The sequence below is a fragment of the Crocodylus porosus genome, unplaced genomic scaffold (genome assembly GCF_001723895.1).
Source record: "Crocodylus porosus isolate Cpor-Errol unplaced genomic scaffold, CroPor_comp1, whole genome shotgun sequence".
Classification (NCBI taxonomy): Eukaryota; Metazoa; Chordata; order Crocodylia; family Crocodylidae; genus Crocodylus; species Crocodylus porosus.
Window position 1 is genome coordinate 95,827,317 of NW_017728943.1, and position 19,382 is coordinate 95,846,698.

Consider the following 19,382-nt stretch of genomic DNA (forward strand, 5'->3'; position numbering starts at 1 on the left):
TCACCTCACCCCAAATTTTGGTATCATCAGCGAATTTAAACAGGTTGCATTTCACCCCATCGTCCAAATCACTGATGAAGAAATTGAACAGCGCAGGCCCCAGGACCGAGCCCTGGAGGACTCCGCTGCCCACTTCCCCCCAGGTTGAATATGACCCGTCCACCACCACCCTCTGAGTAAGACCCTTGAGCCAATCTGCAATCCATCTGACTGTCAAGGCATCAATGCCACAGTCACCTAGTTTTTTAATGAGGATGGGGTGGGAGATGGTGTTGGAACTGGTGTTGTGACCAGAAGTACTGCTTGGCTTGCATTCACTGCCATTGATGGCACAAACCACTCACTACTGAACACTGATAAACAAGTACGCTGCCCCAAACAAGGCTGTTCCTTAGGGAAAGTGGCAGCATAGTGGGAAGAAACAGGCTGTGGAGGCTTCCCACGGCCGGGTTTCTGACAAAACTATTTCAGGAACATGATGCAGGAGTAGGTAAACTGGATGCATTTGAGGCCTTGCCTGCCAGAGCACACTGCCATCATGTTATCATAAACTTCTTAAAAGATTGTTACATTTAGGACAGCAAAGGAAAGAAGAGTCATGATGGAAAGAGGGAGAAAGGAATATACAAAATAGCATTAGGGAGCGCATGAGGAAAGTATGTAAACTAGGTATATTTCAGTGGTACCAAGCATTTTTGCTTTGTGCAGTTATGTACAATTCTTTCGTAATTGTTAAAAGAAATTAGACAACTGTTGCTTGAATCACTATAGTAAAAGATAAGCTTAGAGATGTAGTATGGGGGGTAGAAAATGAGTATGCCTGGGATTAGAAGGACATCCCAGGCACACGTGGAATTTTTACCTAACAAGGTTAGTCTCTCCACATTCCTTTGTTTTTTTATTGAAATAGTTTCCTCAGAAGAACATATATCCAACAACAAATGAATCAAACTATTAAGATCACAACATTTTAGTGAGCTTTATATTAGGCAAAATAAATTAGCCTAACACTGGTGCTTCAATGTTATTTCCTATTTAATAGACTCCTATCTACTAATAGCCGTAATGAAAATTATTTGTATTATAGTTATTAGCCGTAATCTATAGATAATTTTCTTGTAAATGACTGTGCATGTAAAACATACAGAACAACAGGTCAGAACTAAAGTGTTTTAGCTTTGCAACTACTGAAAATGTTTTAAATTTAAATAGGTGAGAAAAATCTTTAGAAATCATTACCTCTGTTCACTCCACCTTTACTTTTTAGGCCTCCTTTAACTTCAACATAGTCCAATGTATTTTTACTTTTTCAGATTAATTCTTCCTCTTAGGGCTTGTTTGTCCTAGTTAAGTGTGGTATAATTGCCTGAATACCAATGTATAAAGCTTTAGGACCACAAGTCTCTAATAAAGATATCACACAATCTGAACTAATTTACAGGAAGTACAAGTGGCATCACACTGACAGGTAAGTGAAAAAAGCAACATTTCTTAATTATTTTCTGTCCAACTATATTTTTGGATCTGTTATCAGTAATATATCTTCTTATATAAAATTTATCTAAACTTAGAAGGCAACAGAATGGATTCTTTTGTTTAAATAATTTAGCTGTTTCTGGCAAGTGTGCCAGTTTTATCTAGCTGCTGATTTGTGTTCATCAGCTTGTATTCATGGGTTAAATGTGTGCCTAAATTTAATTGTTCACTACACAAATCTCTTTGAATACCTTATCAAAATTTTTTCTGTTTGGAGGCAGCCCCAATTTGATTTTAAAAGAGTATTTGACATATTCAAGACCTCAAAATCCCATGAAACAATTTTGTTTAAAAAAAATCAGATATTCAGTTATCCCAAATAAATTCCTTCATTTTAGCTAAATGGCCTAATAAGTAAAAAGAACCAAAACATTGTGGCACTTCAAAAATGTCTCTGATAAAGATGCTCACTTTAAAACAATAAACTCTATTAATCAATCTTTTGATTAACTTTTATTTGCAAGATACTGGAGAAAGAAGAAATGTATAAGCAGGAATGCTTGGAAAGATTTAAAAAAATGAAACTTATAGTGTGATCTGTTTTTTATTATAGATAGAACTGTGTGCATATGTGCAATATTTGGGGGGTTAGTGTGTTGTATATATAGGTGTGTGGGTGCACACACATGTGCACATTCACATGCACTCAGATTCCTGAAGGCACGGCATATGTGATCCCCAGATATCAAAGCCTTTAACAAAGGTTGGTATCACTCATTTTGTAACAACACTTTTCTTTTTGAGTGCTATTGCTCACATGTCTTCACAGGCCACCCTGAAGAACAGAGTTCTCGCTGCTGATGGTTCAAGAGTTAAATTTACATATTCAAATAAGGATATTCTGAATCAGTCTTCAAGTACAAAGACCTTATTTAAATGATGAATTGCCAGAAATAGTCATCCCCACCTGGATATGGCAAAGTATTAGTAAATGGTTCTCTTCTTAGTCTGAATAACCATTCCAAAAGGGATTTTTAAAGAAGAGAAAAGTAAGAGTGCTGGAGAGAAAGAGGGGGAAAATAAGGAAATAGGACAGAAAACGTGAGCAAGTAGAAAAGGAATTAAACAGTCACCCTGGCTCAAAAATGGAACAGTGATATGGGACTCAGGATACCTGGATGCTATTTGTGGCTCGACTGGTAAACTTCTGTGTGACCTTCAACAAATCACCTCGCCTCTCCAGGTCCCCCCTTTCTCACCTTTTCTCCATCTCATTTATTAGGAAGGTTAGGATCTGAGGACAGGAAGTGTCGGTTGGTTATATTTTTATACACTGCCTTAGACAACAAGACCCCAATCCTAGTTGGGGTTTTTAGTTGTTAATTTCATACTACTATGTAATGATAATGAAGATAGTGGGGGAAAATATGGTTCCCCCTGATTTTTTAGTTGGTCTAATAAAAAGTATCATCTCTGAACCAGGAGTTCTAGAGTTTTGCATTTCTGTTTGTCTCAGACCAACGCGGCTACAAAATACATCCCTGAAACATGGAAGATGCCATAGCCAATTTTGGATTTAAACTTCATTGCTGAACAACTAGAAAGATTTCTATACTTCCCTGCCTGTCTGCCATCTGACACCACCAGGGAAGGAATCCTGCCTGATATGCACGACAATGAGCAACTCACAAAGACAATCTCATAGACCCAGAGGAACAGACTACCATCTTCAGCTTCTTCTGTGCAAAAATGAAGTTGATTTCCTACCTACAGGGACTTCTTACCATCTTTCATTTTCCCTGTGGCTGATGGAGTGTGAGCCCAAAAGCTTGCTTTTTTTTTTTTTTTTTGCAATTTCTTAGTTGGTTTAATAAAAGGTATCATCTCTGAACCAAGAGTTCTAGAGTTTTGCATTTCTTTTGGTTCCTCCTGAGGGAGAGAAAGTTCTTTGGGTAGATGTGATATCTTTTATTGTCCCTCCCGAAGTATTTCTGAACTTTCAAAGGGTAATCTACTAAATGTTGGTCAGTCTCTCAGCACTGACATCAACAACTTTTAGGTCATCTGGACAATGGCCCAACTGCATAATCTTAGTCCACTTTTCCATGCATTGCCAATGAACTACTCAGCGGCACAAAAAAGTAGCCAACACATCTCTTCACAAGAATGGACTGGATTCATCTTTTTCTAAAAACCAAGGAATAAGGAATATCTTCTTTCTCACTTGTTTGGAAAAGGTACATATGGTAAAAATTAAAAATCAAAAAGCTTTTACACCAATTGAGGATTTCATGCCGTTTCTATATAAGGTTTCTACATTACAAAAATACATGATTGTATACCAACAAACACATACCTATGCACATACAATGATTGTGCATAAAACAATGTACAGAATACACACACACACACACACACACATATACATACACACACACACACACATACACACATATACATACAGGTTTCCCTCACCAACCATGGTTTTGCCAATCATAGTTTTGAATATCCACACTTTAGAGAAAGCGGGGGTACAGTCTGAAAATACCCCCACAAGCCCCCTGGCCTTGCTCATGCCTCTAACTTCCCCCCCACCACAGCCCCCACAGCCTTTCTGGTGCCCCTTACCCCCACCCACATCCCCATCTCCCCCAGCCCTGCTGCTTTTGCCAACCGCAGGAACTTTCAGGAACCTAACCCCTGTGGTTGGTGAGAAAAACCTACATCTATTCTACAAATTTCTATATACGATTTTACATACATCACAAATGCAGGATTACACTAGTGATATATTTTATTTTTATTTCTGAAAATCAAAAATTTTATTATCTGTGTGCACATCCACACATACTATTACAGCACCTAAATAAACTGCAGAGTTTCTTGCTCTGGTGTTCTTGGGTGTGCCATTTGAATATGTACCCAGGAGCAACTAACTCTGGAGCAATAAGCTCCCCAGGTTATTCAGGTGCAGCAGCCCCAGCTGACAGGTGGCCCCAGGGGTCAGTGTGCCTGCCAGCCAGCCCAGGGCTGCTCTCCTCAGTATAATGTGCTGCAAAGAGGCTGGCTGGGGCATGAGGGGGCTTCAGTGAAGGGCTAACCAGCAGGCAGCCCTCAAACTGAAACACCCACACTGAAGCCTTCCCCCCTTCCCCCTCCCCTCATGCCCCAGTCACCTGGGTGGCATCTACACACGTGCTGCTGTGTTTTTTACTCCCCTGCAGGTTAGTACTTTTATTTTATTTGATAGTACTGTACTTGGTCATCTCTACACAAGATGTTTACCGCACAGCAGCATAACCAGGCATGAACCATGATGCGACGCTACTGAGCAGTAGTAACAAGCAACTAGGGACACTACTGAATAGTGATGCCAAGTACTGCACAGTCATTTAGTACATGGTTACACAAATACTAAATGACTGCATAGTAACAACTGTGCAGGGGGAATCTCATGTAGACATGCCCCTTGAAAATTAGTTTACTCTAGCCTAATAGGGGTGCATGTGTAGACACCAAGACATTAACTGAGCAGCTAATTAGTCAACTATACAGTAAATGTCTTGTGTAGATGTGTCCTGTGTGACTTACTTAAAATACCATTTATTGCAAGGAGAACAAATGTTGATTGTTTCTTTAAAGGAAAAAAATTATACATCATGCCAGTGAAAAACAAATTATATCTGTGTACCTAATAATGACAACATTTTTCTTGCTTTAGTAATAACTGGCAGAACTAACAAATCAAATTAAACAAAGGTAAAAAGTCATTATGTTGTGAATGATTTACAAGAGACACAGGCATATTATTCCCAAATTCAGTAGATGTTGGTTGTAGACTCCATTACTAAACCCACTACTCAATGCCTCATAAAAAAGGGGAATATTTCAGATGACTGAACAGAGGAATAATAAGAACATGGTTGCTTGAGTGTTTTCAGAAAATGAATAAAGAGTGAAGTTTTAAAGTAAATACTCCTTGTTCACCTTCTTCTTGATTTATTCTTCTTTCCTTTGATTTCTTCTGCAAATGACCAGATATTTCCTCTCTATAGTGTCTCTCAGTAAGGAAAAGCAGGGTTAAAGGAAAACTGCAGTGAACAGCTATAATGCAAAAGGAAGCTGACAGCCATTTACTTAATGCCACAATGGAATCTAATCCCTGATCCCAACAAACATGTCTCCCACCACCTGCGCAGCAGGAGGTATGAATGTTGGGACGGGGGAGCGGACCCCAATCACGTAACAGCCAACAAGGAGCCCAGGATACGCATTTGTAAGTGATCTACAATACACGGTAAGTCAATTAACTCCACTTCCTGGCTGCTGCAAACCCTCACCATGACATCAGTATCAAGCAGGCTCTTCTGGATCCCAAAATCCCAGTGGATGCCTAAATCATTTGTGTAATTGGGCTACACATGTGGCTGTTAGACACCCCCAGTGTATGAGGGACCCTGGGACAAGAGAAAGGCTCCCTGATCTTGGGATCCCCATGCACCCTAACCCCTAACAAGCACACGGTATAGACAGGGAGCCTCCCTCTGATCTCAGGGTCCCTGTGCACCAGGGATGTTAGGAAGCCATGTGTGCAGCCAGGCTGCATGCACAGTTTTTATAGGTTCTTTTACTTGAGCCTGGGGTCCCTGTGGCCAGGATGCCTAAATTGCCTTGTCTTTAAAGTGCAAGGTATTTTAAAATGTTTTGTTCCACAACTCTGGGATCAGCAGGACAATGCATGAAAGACTGCTAGAAACAGGACTGCCAAGCTCCCAATGGAGGGAGCCCTTTAGTGCCTACTCCTATGCCAGCCAGGGAATTTTACAACCCACTCCCGCAGCAGCTCATTTTCAGCATCAAGAACAAGGCTGTCTCAGTCCCACTGCTCACCACTATCTCAATGCCAAAACTGACAATCAGCTGTTAAATTGTCTACATGTTTAATATTGTATATAATACTTATTGATTTAACAAGTTTTAAGGAAAATGAATCACATAACATTATCCAGAGCTCAATTTAAGAAACAATGCATTGAATTAAAAATTAATTTTCAAATAAGTTGTTAAAAATATTTATCACGCTTTCACTTGCACAATAAGTTGCATAAAGAGCCTTTCAGGAAAGCTGCCATTTTAATGTATCTTCCCAGCAGGAACCGCAGACAGATCATGCAAATTAAATTAGGAGAATGGAGATTCTATTCATAGGCATGGGAAAAGTGTAATGCATTCCTTTTTTTAAAATCTAAATTAGAAAAAAAAATGTTCATTATTCTAAACATTTTGTTGTCTATTAATGGAGCATAAACAACATTTACTTCATTGTCTCATTGTCTGTACATATCTTCTATTCTCTTCTTACAACTTGCTCACCTTCCACTGGTATGACACATTTTATCTCAGAACTTCCCCAGAGAAGGGCCACTTCAGGATCTCTGGCAACCACCATGTACTCGTTTGGACATGATGAATATATAGATCGTGGATTCACTATATTGTGCATTGAATCTATTTTGGGCCACATAGGCAGTTCTGGGGAACTGTCACCACCCCCTTCCCCTCCACAACAGCCTCCTCACCTCTGCTCTCCTTGGCTTAGCCCTTCTCTTGCTGCAGCTGCCCAGAGCCCACACATAGGCTATCCTGGAGTTCCACTCCACTGCCCAGAGAAAGTGATGACAGCAGTGCAGGCTCCCAGTGGCTACAGCAAGAAGGGCCCAGCTGCAACAAGGGAGAGACAGCCACTTTTCCCCCATGCCCAGCCACAGCTTCTACCCAGCTGCCACTATAGCTGCAGCCACTTTTCGTGGGTGGGCAGTCCAGAGTGGGCATAGGGGCGGGGGCAGGATTGTGTGCACAGGTTCTGACTGGTCTGGAGCTGGTCTGTTCCAGCTGGGGCGAGCCCTGAGTGAGCGTGGGGCAGGCTGGGTTCAGGCTGGGGCTGTGCATGCAGGTCTCTGTCAGTACAATGGGACTGGGGCCAGCAGCAGTAGCAACATCCAGAAGGACCTGCTGCCTGGGCTGCCTAGAAATGCAGCTCAGCCATGGAGCTATTCCAACCCCGCTGGATGCGTGGGGTGGTGGGACACACCATGGACCATACTGTGCCTGTGTCAGGTGAGACTGAGGTACCTGAGAGCCAGACAAATTCCCTCTGTTGACCAGATCCAGCCCACAGGCTGTAAATTTTGCCTTGCTCTATTTGCATGGCATAGAAGTCATTATCCAAGTATTTGTAAGACCCATAACAGAATTTCCATTAAGTAAGGGGTTAGACAACCTCCATATGCAATAACTGAAGATGCTAATAGTTCAGAAACATAAATGATTCAGATATAATGTAAAAATGAGAATACCAGCTTTATCCTTATGTCATCACTGACATCCTCCAACAATGACAACAAAATAAGTAAGTTAAGAAACATGATGTCCAAAGCCTTTCAGCAGCCTGATCTTACCAAAGTCCAAAAATTTTAACTATCCCTGAATTGGGTATATGGAGTCTAAGAATTAGCAAAGTAATTCAGGCAAAAACCAAAAGGAAGTTTTACATGAAAAACCAATGCCAGTTACATCTACATCCTGAATTCAAGCAAAAACCTGTAGAAACATATAGAGTAGATGTATGCCTTTGTTTTTTATCAGAAGAACTGATAAAAAACATAGACCACCATAGGCACTTCCACTTAGTCTACAACAAAGCATGGAAATGAAGCAACACAGACAATTTAACATATCCTTGGAGTATGTGTCAAAAAGCACAATTAAGATGGAGAACCTGTCTGGCATTGGGTATGGTTTCATGGCTGTGCTAAGTTACCCTGCCAAATTTCTAAGGTTTTATGCTTCTCTGCAATGGAGTACCACCATGGAAGTACTTTACACATACACATAGTGTGTTCTGGGGTGCCACAAAACCCTCCTAAGGGTGCCACACATTAAGCATTGTTAGGTTTCCAAAGACCCACACGATTCACCCAGAGATTTCAAAAAGGAATCTTTAGTGTCAAAAAATTTTGGTCTGCTGTGGACTTTCCAAGTTCTTTGCAACAGAAGAACTGCTCTTTTATTTTCTTGTGGTCAAGAAATATGTGCAAGAAATAAATACTACCATCTGGCATTTTTCCAAAGCATGCTTCAGATCTAAAAAGGTGAGAATCACTGCCAAGTGGAATAATCAGACAGCACACAATGTCCATGAAATTATTTTTAAAAAATTACATGAGAGAAGGGCCTCTCTCAGTGTAATAAAATTTCTATTTAACACTTGCAGTCCCATGGCTCTAAAAGAAGAGCCTGGGTTTTAGATAAAGCGGCACGGGAAAAATGCACCAAATGTAAATAAGTAAATTATGATCATCACACTATAATAAAATATGTCATACAAACTGTTGCAGGAGCCCAAGGAGCTAATGGAAAAACACTACAGCATATCTAGGTACAGTACCATAATTTTCTCTTAAATTGACTTAGCCATTGTGACAGCTTTACTGGCTAGTCTGCCAACATCCATCCACTTTTAAGCCTAAATTATTACCGATGGAAATGTGCATTTAAATGCTTGTGTGTTTAAGCTACATTAATCATAATCTAAAACATCACCACCCTCCTGTCCAGAATCATTATAAGGTAAAAGTACATGAAGAACGCTACTTAAAATAATTAAATATGAAACATAAATAAATAAAAAATCAACAACGTAACTACTTTACATTACTTTGGGCTTCACAATGAAATCTGCATGTCAGGCTTGCAGCCTTGAACCCAGAGGCTTTGACCTTGTCAGCATGACCATCTATCCCAACCCACTACCCTATTGCCATTGCTGGAGGCTGTATGATGCCTGCTGTATGGCTCTGTTAGTGCCTGAGTCCCCACACAGTCCCTAATACACGAGTGGCTGGCTCCCGTCCCCTGACCCTCCACTTCTCCTATGCAAGTCCAGGAAGAGGAACAAGAAGTGTCTGGGAAACCTGACCTAAGATTGTACTGGAAACTCTGCTTGCTTCTTGACTTCTTGGTTTCCTGTTTCTGCTTGCCTTTTCAACTCTGGTGTGTACCCCAACCCAGCAATCTTGATTCCTGATTGGCCCCTAGGCCTGGCTGCCCATGTCCCAGCATTGACATTTCATAGCTTGACATTAAGTGTTCAAAGGGGTTTTCAAAGAGTGCATCTAAGGCCCCCAGTAAATATTAATGTAATCATGCAATTAATATATGAGGAATTTTATTTCAGATCCCAAAGATAGTCAGATCTGACATAATAGGATGCATAGTTTTTGGAATCTGGAATAAAATTCCTTAAATCCCAATGCCCATCTGGCAATGCTCAGGGGACCCAGTACTGGGGAGAGGCTCCTCCCCGCTCAGCTGTGTGGTACACCTTTAAACTGGGTTGTGAATGAAGAGCTTGGGATCATCAAGCAGCCCAGAACCAGGAAACCTGTCCCTGATGCTGAGCTTCCCATGTGCCCTTTAAACAAGGGGAGCCTGGGATCAAGGAATAGCTCCCAAGTCCTGGGTTCCTCATGCGTCTGGACCTTTAAAGGCTGGCAGCCTGTCCTGATTCCTGGGCTCCTCACAACCCCTTTGAAGTTGCCAGTGCATAAGAAGCTTGGGACTGGGGAGATGCTCCTTGGTTCCAGACTGCCCTTGAACCGGGAGCTTTATTGGGCTGCCGTGGCAGTGCCGTTGCCAATGTTACCAAGCAGCAATGGGGACAGGGCAGACTGCAAGAAGAGAGGGAGAGCAGCTTTGGAGGTGGAGAGGTAGATCAGGGTACAGCATGTACCCACCTTGTTTTCAAAATAAAGAGAAATATAAACCAGCCACAAAGAGTTCCACACTTAAGAAGTAATATCTTTGTGGCTGAATTGCCATTTTATCATGATAAATTCAGAAAAGGATTAAGGATTTTGGGGGCCCTAGGCAAGGAGAAAATTGGGGGTCCCCTCCCTGCTGTGGGAGGTCTCCAAGATGACCTGGCCTCTCCCTGTAGTGCCCAACACAAACGGCCAGGAGACAAAAATGGCACCAAGTTTAAAACCATGGTTTTTACTTCCCTGGTGATGAGGATCTTGGGGGTTCCCAATTGGTAGTGGCCCCTGGGCTGGGGCCCAGCTGGCCTGTCCATTAGGGACATTGAATTGATTTCTCAGCCTCACAAATCTGAGTCAAATCCCCCTTTGAAATGGAGTTTTGTTGGTGTTAAAAAAATTAAAAACCCCTACAAAACTGCAGTACAAACTGCTGGCATAAACTTATGCTGAATGTGAAAATGATGGTTATGGGTGAGAAAAGAGGAAATAAAACAAAGCCTCAGGACTTCTGGTTGTCATACTTTCTTTTATACTATGTATTTATTCTATATAAAATTACAAACTAATTTCTTCACTCGACTATGTAACATCTCATTGTTAAAAAGACATGTGAGCCAACCAAGCAGAGTCTATGCTAAAACTGTATCATATTACAATGAAAAAAGGATTCTCAAGCCAAACTTCATACTACACTAGTTTTGCGTCTGCCTAATATTTACATAAAATGTTTCAGGAGGATATTCTCCTTGTCATTATGGTTACAGAAACAATGCTATCTTCTGATTGAGCAAAAGATATAAAAGGACATTATAAAAAACTTACTGATTTAGCAAAAGCTAACCTGAATGTACAGGTATAACCAAGTTCTGTCATCATCAAGGACTGGAATATATGTAATATTTCTTGTGAGTAATAATAAGCATTTGGTTCTGTTAGTTATATTTCCTACTAAGAAGCTAGAGCCACATTGTGAATAAATAGTCAGTGGGCTCATCTACACAAGATGTTTACTATGAAGTTGCCTAATTAGCTCCCTAGTAAAATGCTAGCTTCCTACAGCAGAGTTTGCTTGGTTTTTTTAGGAAAATTTTTCATGTCCCAGGACAAATCAACCAAATCAATTCCAAATCATTCAAGAACCACATGTGGCCCTGCTACCAGCAAGCATCCTCCACCCTTACCTGGGGCTTCAGATACTTCCAAATCCTTTGGCAGGCATCCTACATGCAGGCCCAAGCCTGGAGGCTTGGGGTTTGGATGCCCCTGAGTTTCGCTTACTCTCAGCCGTATGGCTGCAGGAGCAAACTAAGGAGGAGTCTCCCATTTCCATAAAGTCAGTCTTTACTCTGTCGCAACATATGTGTAGATGCTGACAGGGCTGAATGGGGCACAAAAATACTTCCGTGCAGGGGTTACTGTCATTATAACAACTATACGTGGTCTCAGGTGATATTTGAGTTACTATAAATATGAACATGAATCTCTCGGGATAGTATGTTTGGGCTCATGCTTAATATATAATTATCTGGACTAAATACATAATTAATGGGGCATAAAAAGCATATAATACATTTCGAAGTCAAAATTGTAGTGTCACCACTGATCGGCACTTGTTGGCTTCATCTGTTCTGTTTGTTGTTGTACTTTGCATTCATCTTTATATTGTATGAGGCAGCAATCTTAAAACTCTTAAAATAACCATAATGTTAAATGATATTTCATATGATGATTGATTTAAAAAACAGGTACTTTATTCTAGCATCCATTTCTGGTTTGGTTCACGTTACCACTATATGTCTTAATTTTAAAAAGCCTTTTTGACATATTTCAGAATTGTCAAAATTTTACTGGATGTTACTTTTATATTGAAACAATTGTATTAGCCATTTCTCCTCTTCAAATCCTATAACTCCAACACAAGTGCTATCTAAAAAGAAATGCCAGAACTATTAACTGTCAGTCAATTTAATGAATATTATAAAAGTTCTTATCCACTTCTATTTTTCTGTTTGTCTAAACATTAAATCTTAGTTTTTTTGTCAGGAATTTGTGCTATATAACATTTATATGTAGGATTCAAATCCCCCAGTGTGTATATGCATATGTGTATTACATATGTATAAAAACAAATTATTCTCATATTTTCATACAAAAATATACTTGCATGTCAACTTACTTCTTAGGAAGTTTAACTTTTTTCACTTTTTCTTCGGCATGTTCATCTGCAATTCCAACATGACAACCTAATGCTAAGAGGGTCCTGGAAGGCAAAAATCAAAATAAATCAATGTAAAGCTTTATACACTGCTATCCATTCCTATACAAGATAAGGATTATAAAATGATATGCCTGAATTTGATAACCTGAAGGAAGGTTCCTTTCACTCCTTCATTCTTAAGTTCCTATATACATAATAGTGTACCACAAGCAAAAAGTTAGATCAATGACAGCTACACTATAGCATTTAGTCTTTATGTAAAAATCTTTAGTTGTTATACACATCTTGGCAGTATTAGGAAAATTACAATTTATCAGGACATTTCTAAATAATCAATTTAAAACATTAGAACAGATTGTTATTAAAATGGGGGTTTTATATAGGATAAAAATTTCAAATATGGACTAAGAAACAATGACTAAACAAGTTGGATAGAAAAGAACCACCTCTTCACTTTACAGCCTATTTCTTTAAAAAAATAAAAAAGACACTATGCTTGTACAATTCAAGACATTTCTTTTTGCATACACGTTCCAGAGGAGACTCTTCATGGTCAACAAATTAGTATGGCAATACTGTCTTTTGGGTGAAGTAAGTATAGATAATTAAGCACTGTTGTACATTGACTCATGGATTGGTTTTGCCTTATAAAAAAATTCCCACATAGCATACATCAAAAGAAATCATGACTATAAGCTGTCATTTCTTTAGCAAAGCTGTCATTTCTTTTGCATTTCCAGATGCTTTTATGAAGTCAATTAATAATTATTATTTTTCCATTAACTCACTCTCAGAGACTTTGTATGTCACAGACCTCAGTAAAAAAAGAAAAATTATATTTGGCTTCTTCTGAATCATGCCAATATCCCTCCTTTACCGGGCCAAAGGATGAAATAAGGTCTTTTTTTTTTTCTTTCATCACCTGAAGAGTGTACCACCTCTACAGAGAATTCAGATTCTGGCAAATCCAAATAAGTGGGTGAGACTCTTCTTGTGTTTAATATAGCTTCTACCTTCACTTTAAAATGGGTTTAGTAGGGTTATCATCTGTGCAAGAAAGCAGCTGAGTCAACAGTGTATTGTTAGAAAGGTTAACATATTTTCCTGTAAGGTGGTTGGATTCGTTCGGAACATACAAACGAATTAAAAAAACAGATACGTGAATGGATTTTAGGTGGGGACCACCAATTTATTACCTTAATACTGGATAAGGGCGATGTATACCTATCCATTTCACACACCAGACATATAACTGGGTATAGTGTAAGTTTACACGTAAAACCAAGGCTAGACCTTCCTGACCTAACACAGGACTCGGCTCCAACCCTTCCTACCAGGTCCCTTGAGGAGGTAGAGAGAATAAGTGGGAGATGTAGGTTATAAAGACTTCAGCTTTCCCTCTGAGGTCTCATTTATCTGTCAGAGTTATCCCATGTTTCCATTATCTGAACACCAACTGCAGACTGACAATTACCCATTCCTACATTTTTAATAGTTAGCTTTCTGACGAGGCTTTCTGATACTGCAAGGAAGTTGGGGGGGGAGGGGAGGGAAATACTTAATGTCAGCCAATTTAGTCCAATGGAGGAAAAAAATCTTCTTGATTCCCAAAACTAGACCCATAGTATCCTGGAAATATGGTTCATTCAGTTCAATCCCAGAAAGAAGATCTGGGGCAACTGAAGATGAAAAGGCTAGAGCAAAGCACACAAATGTAAATTATTGTTGGGAAGGCTGGGGGAAATCAACTGGAATAAATCAGTTGTGACTCTTCTCCCCTGAGCAAATAATGAGACACAGTGGTCATTAGCAGACTAATTAGCTGCACAGTAAACATCTCAGCATCTACACGTCTCCATAGTTTACAAATACTATTCTGCTGCAGAGTAAAGTACTCAGCAGCAGCACATGTGTAGATGCTGGCCCAGCTGGCTGGGACACGAGGATGCTTCAGTGCAGGAGCTGCCTGCTAGCTAGCCCTATGCTGAAACTCCTTCATGTCCCAACCAGCCCCTCCACAGCACATTGAACTGCAGGGAATAGACCTGGGCTGGCAAACATATCAGACCCCTCAGGGGCCTTCTGCCAGCCAGTATTGCTCTGACCCAGATCAACATGCTGTTGCCCTAGGCACATGTGCAAATGGCAATAAACTCTGGAGTTTATTGCTCACAGGGACACATTCAAACAGCATGCCCATGAGCAACAAACTCTGGAATAATAAAATTTGGATTTTATTGCTTCATGTTAATTAAACATGTAGATGCACCCAGTGAGAACAGACAGGGAAGCTCTCTGCTTTGTGGTCTGCTTTCCCCTGGTTCCTAGTATCAGTGCATCCTTTTCCTTAACGTAATTCACAATAAGGGGCACAGCCTCCTTCCCACCCTTCCTATCTGGGAAACACAGTTCAATCATAGTTTCACCTTGCTCATTAGGGGTGGTGAGAATGCTTTAGTTCTGTACCAGTCAGATCAGAACTTGGCCCCAGTGTGAGGGTGTTTATATGCATGGCTTTGGTTGAGACTGATTGAGACAGAGCTCAGAGATGTAAAAGTTCGACTGAGAAGCAACTTTGCCACCATTCAAGAAGGGCAGAATGCAAAATTTTGATTTAGGCTTATCTCTTGTTTATAACATTCTTGCTTTGTTATATGTGTTGCTGCTCAGGGTGATGGGCCATAGGTTCCAACTGAGTCTCATGCAGATCTTATTTTTTAACCTTCATATAAAGTGAATTGCATTGTTGTTCGTTATGAACCCAGACCTTATAAGTTGCCTTTAAATAAATGATTAAGATGGTCATTCTATTTTTCATAGGCATATTCTCATTTAAAAATCGCTGCATTTGTATCTGAAAAAGAAAATTTTCCAAAAGTTACAAATTGAGCTTTGCAAGAAAACTAATAAACACTCCCCTTGGGGAAATATCATTTTTAATTACTGCAACACAGTATAAGACTGGATGATTAATAGATTCAATCACTACTGGCCCTCAGCAAATAAATATTAAATCTAAGACAATGGGCTCAAATTACCATGTGCAAAAATGTTCCAGAGATCTCAGTCAGAGAGAGAGACTTATTTGTCAACCAGCAAACTGTGTAGAGTTTACAGATATATTAGGCCTATAAGACACAGGTACTCCATTTTTCCAAAGGCCGACAATATAGATCCTCAGTAAAAGAAACCTGAAGGAAGCAGTATGCCTGCCTCTGATACCATTTTCTTCATCCACAATGATGGGAAGGTGGCAGAGGCTGGTGGAAGGTGGCAAGGTGGACAGAGATGAATTCTGTTGCACCTAGTTTCCACTGATGTAAATGATCTTAAGCCAATAGGGAAATCTGAGCAGTATCTCTCTTTTTATAACTTGCACCAGGACAACGAGGGACTAGAATCAAGGAGAAGGCTGGGTAAATTTGCACCTTATAGACTAACTAAATCAGAGTTGCATAAGGTTTCATAAGCAGTGGCTTACTTCATTAGATGCCATGAAGAAATGTAGGAAGCAGAACTTCTCAGAGCTTCAGAAACTTTGCTTCTTGCAGTCCTTTCACAGCATTTGATGAAGTAAATCACTGCTTACAAAATCTTATTCATCTCCGATTTAGTTAATCTAATAATGTTTGAATCTACTGTGTCAGGCCATGACCCTAAATCTGGGGCCTCAGCCTGTCTGGCACAGGCATTCATCCCAGTCTGTCACCTCCCAAAATGTACTTTGGAGCTGACAGGTGTTCAGAACAAGATATAGCCGCTCACCCATTCCCCGCAACCAGAGTGGCCAGCCAGGGTCAACAGACCCTCTACCCCTTCCTGTAAAACCCCTGACTTGGAAGAGAAACCATTTGGGCAACAAGGTTCAATCTTGTGCCCACGCTCCTCAGCCTTGGTTTATGCCTCTACCAGCTATCTGACAAATGCTCTGGCTACCCAACCCAGTTTTCCCATGGACCCAAAGTCTGGTCTGAACCTTTGGATCCCTAACCTGATTCTCCCTAACCTGATTCTGGTTTGACTTCTAAGCTACCCAACCCATCTGACCTCCTGAACTCATTCTCTGCTCAACCCTCTGGATCTCTGACTCAGTTCCTCAGACAGAGCTCCTGGCTTTCTGGCTTCCCTATACTCAGACTCTGCACACTTCCCTCAGATCTTAGTTGCTTTTTCTGACCACAAATGACAGCCAAACCTGGCCATTCATGACCTGAAATGACACCCTGCCTCATTTCTGAAAAACACACATAACTATCTCCCTATAACTGGAGAAGTGGGAACTGGGGCTTTGGAGTCAGATTTTAATTGCCCTTCTGACAATCAAATAGGTCCATTGAAATCAGTTGGAGGCCCCTCAGAGTTAGGTGCTAATCCACAAAGGGAAAATTATTGAAATATGGTCCTAAGCATAATATGACACGTATAGCCATCACACACAACTGAGTCTATAAAGGAACTGGAAGGAAAGTAAACCAAAGAACAACAACCATAAAAACAGGATGAAAGAGGAACTGAAAAAAGAAATGTAAGCATGTGTAGGAATGGGATAATGCATAAGTAGTGCATTTACTCAAAAACAAAATGACCTTTTTTTCCTAATTAGCAGGGGTATGCAAAATGGGCCATACTTGATTTGGATTCAGATTCAGCCTGAAACAGGGACAGTGATTCGATTACTTGATTCAGATCACTGTCCCAATTCGATTCAGCCAAACCTGAATCTGAAGATTCAATACTGATTCAGACAATCAGTGATTCAGCCATAGACACAGCTTGAATGTTTTTTCTACACACCTTGAGGTACCAGCTGCAGCTTGTGAACACTGCAATAGTGGGGCAGATAGAGTGTACCACAGGAGTGCAGGGGGGCTCCCTGCATGCTCGGCAGCAAACCTGGGAGTGGACCAGAAGTACTTCCAGATTCGCTGCCGAACGCACTGCCCCCAGCCACAGAGGAGACCCCGGGTGCCCCTCCAGACCCAGGAGGCACCAGTCACTGAGCCAGAGGGTTTGAGGGAGCCCCTCTGTGCACTCCCCGGCAAACCCAGAAGTGGACCGGAAGTGCTTCTGGTCCACTTCTGAGTCTGCTGCTGAGCATGCTGGGGGACGCCCCCCTGCGCTCCTCTGGGACACTCCATTCACCCCAGCATCTCAGCATTCAGGAGCCATCTGGTACCTAAAGGTATGTAGAAAAAACATTTAAAGTTTTTTCTCTGTCTGAATCATCAAATATTTCCAAATCTCTCCGAATCAATTCAGACGGATACAATTCGATTCAGAAAGCTTAAAGGGTCTCCTAATTCAATTTGGATTTGGAGATTCAGCCACCGAATTGGGCCAAATCTCTGCCAAATCAAATCAGTGACCTAAGCTTCGCATAGGCCTACTATTTAGCATGGAGGGGAAAGCCCCTCATCTTATATTTGCTAACAAGAAAATCTCATTAAGTGCATGTTCTACCATTAAGCGGCTGCCAAAAGCAATATTGCTCAGTAATGGAAACCAACTATGAAGTTGATTAAATGTATCCCACACTGAGCATGACCATAAAAACACACAGCCACACTGGAAAACATGATGATGTAAACCTCCCACAAGAATAGGTTAACACAGCACATCTGAATAAAATGCACAGTGGTGCCCACTACATGCAGTCCCCCTCAGCATCAAGTGCCCCTTAGCATCAACTGTTTTCAAGTCATGGTGAGCCACTACACTACATACATTTTAAATTCCTCTTCTGGTCCAGATTCCCACAAGTGAAGGAACTCAGCAGGGAGCAGTGTACAGCAAAATAAGTGGGGGGTTTTCCTGCTTTGGGTTTGTGTTAACTTGGATTTGGCTCTGACTATAGGGGCAGTTGGAGGCCACAGGGATGCATGAGAGGCACTCTGCTTTGAGCCATGCAAGGATCAAGGACCCAGGGGAATAAGATATTGAGGGAGCAGTTCTGCACGGGTCAGGAACTCCATGGGCCGAGTGAATTAACATTAAGATGCAGCCAAAGGCCCAGAGGCCCCAGTGAAGGGAATTAGAGTAAGACCTGTGACACACAGGCATAGATACAAGAAAAGATGGAGGCCATGAAAGGGTGCCCTAGGAGAGGTGCTATCACAATGGAAGCCAGGGATGCACCCTGAATTTGGGAACCAGTTCCTGAAGAAGGCCTAAGAGAGGCAAGTGCTCTGAAGGGTGGCCTGCCAAGAACAGGTGAAAGTGAGGACCCTGAAGGTAGCCTGTTGGTGAGAGGCAAGGACAAGCAGATGGAGACAAAGAGAGGGAGTACTGCTCAGGTTAGGGCTGGATGATTAGGCAGATTGGCAGCCTAATGATGTGCAAGGTGAAGCAAAGCACAAAAGACCAAATCCAGGCCTTAAAGTGTATAACTAAGTGTATAAAGTTTCATATTAAGGCATGTTAGGTGAGAATTCAAAATCATATTGGGGGAACTGGAGCAGGAGAAAGGATGTAGTGCAGTCACTACAGGTGCCACGGCAGCCTCTCAAAGTGGACCCTGTAACATGTTAACTGATTGGGGGAGAAAAGGTCGGGGATAAAGGAGTTTTCAAGGTACACTAAAAATAGTTACCAATTCAAATCACTATAACAATACTATTTTATAGAGTGGATTAATATACTATGCTTCCACTTCTGCAGACTTGCAGAAATTAAATGAATCTGACAATCTCATTCAAATGCCTAGAGAATAAATGTCTATATGATAAAGCCACCAAAGTACAATGTAATTTGCACTTTGGAATGTCCTAGTAAGGAGCAGGCCAGTGATCAGATGCCTTAAAAGAGCAGCATGGAGACAAATGCTACAGAGTGATCTTCCATTTGTTTTATTCGTTGGGTCTATACATTTT

The 19,382-nt window shown here is 41.0% G+C and overlaps 1 protein-coding gene across 1 annotated transcript in view; it reads right to left on the minus strand.

Moving 5' to 3' along the window:
• The window catches only part of RYR2 (ryanodine receptor 2), an 810,210-nt gene that overhangs the window by 341,403 nt on the left and 449,425 nt on the right, over positions 1-19,382 (minus strand). Inside the window, exon 25 of the mRNA XM_019549810.1 lies at positions 12,472-12,555. Within this exon, the coding sequence (XP_019405355.1) occupies positions 12,472-12,555 (84 nt within the window). The remainder of the gene's footprint in view (positions 1-12,471; positions 12,556-19,382) is intronic.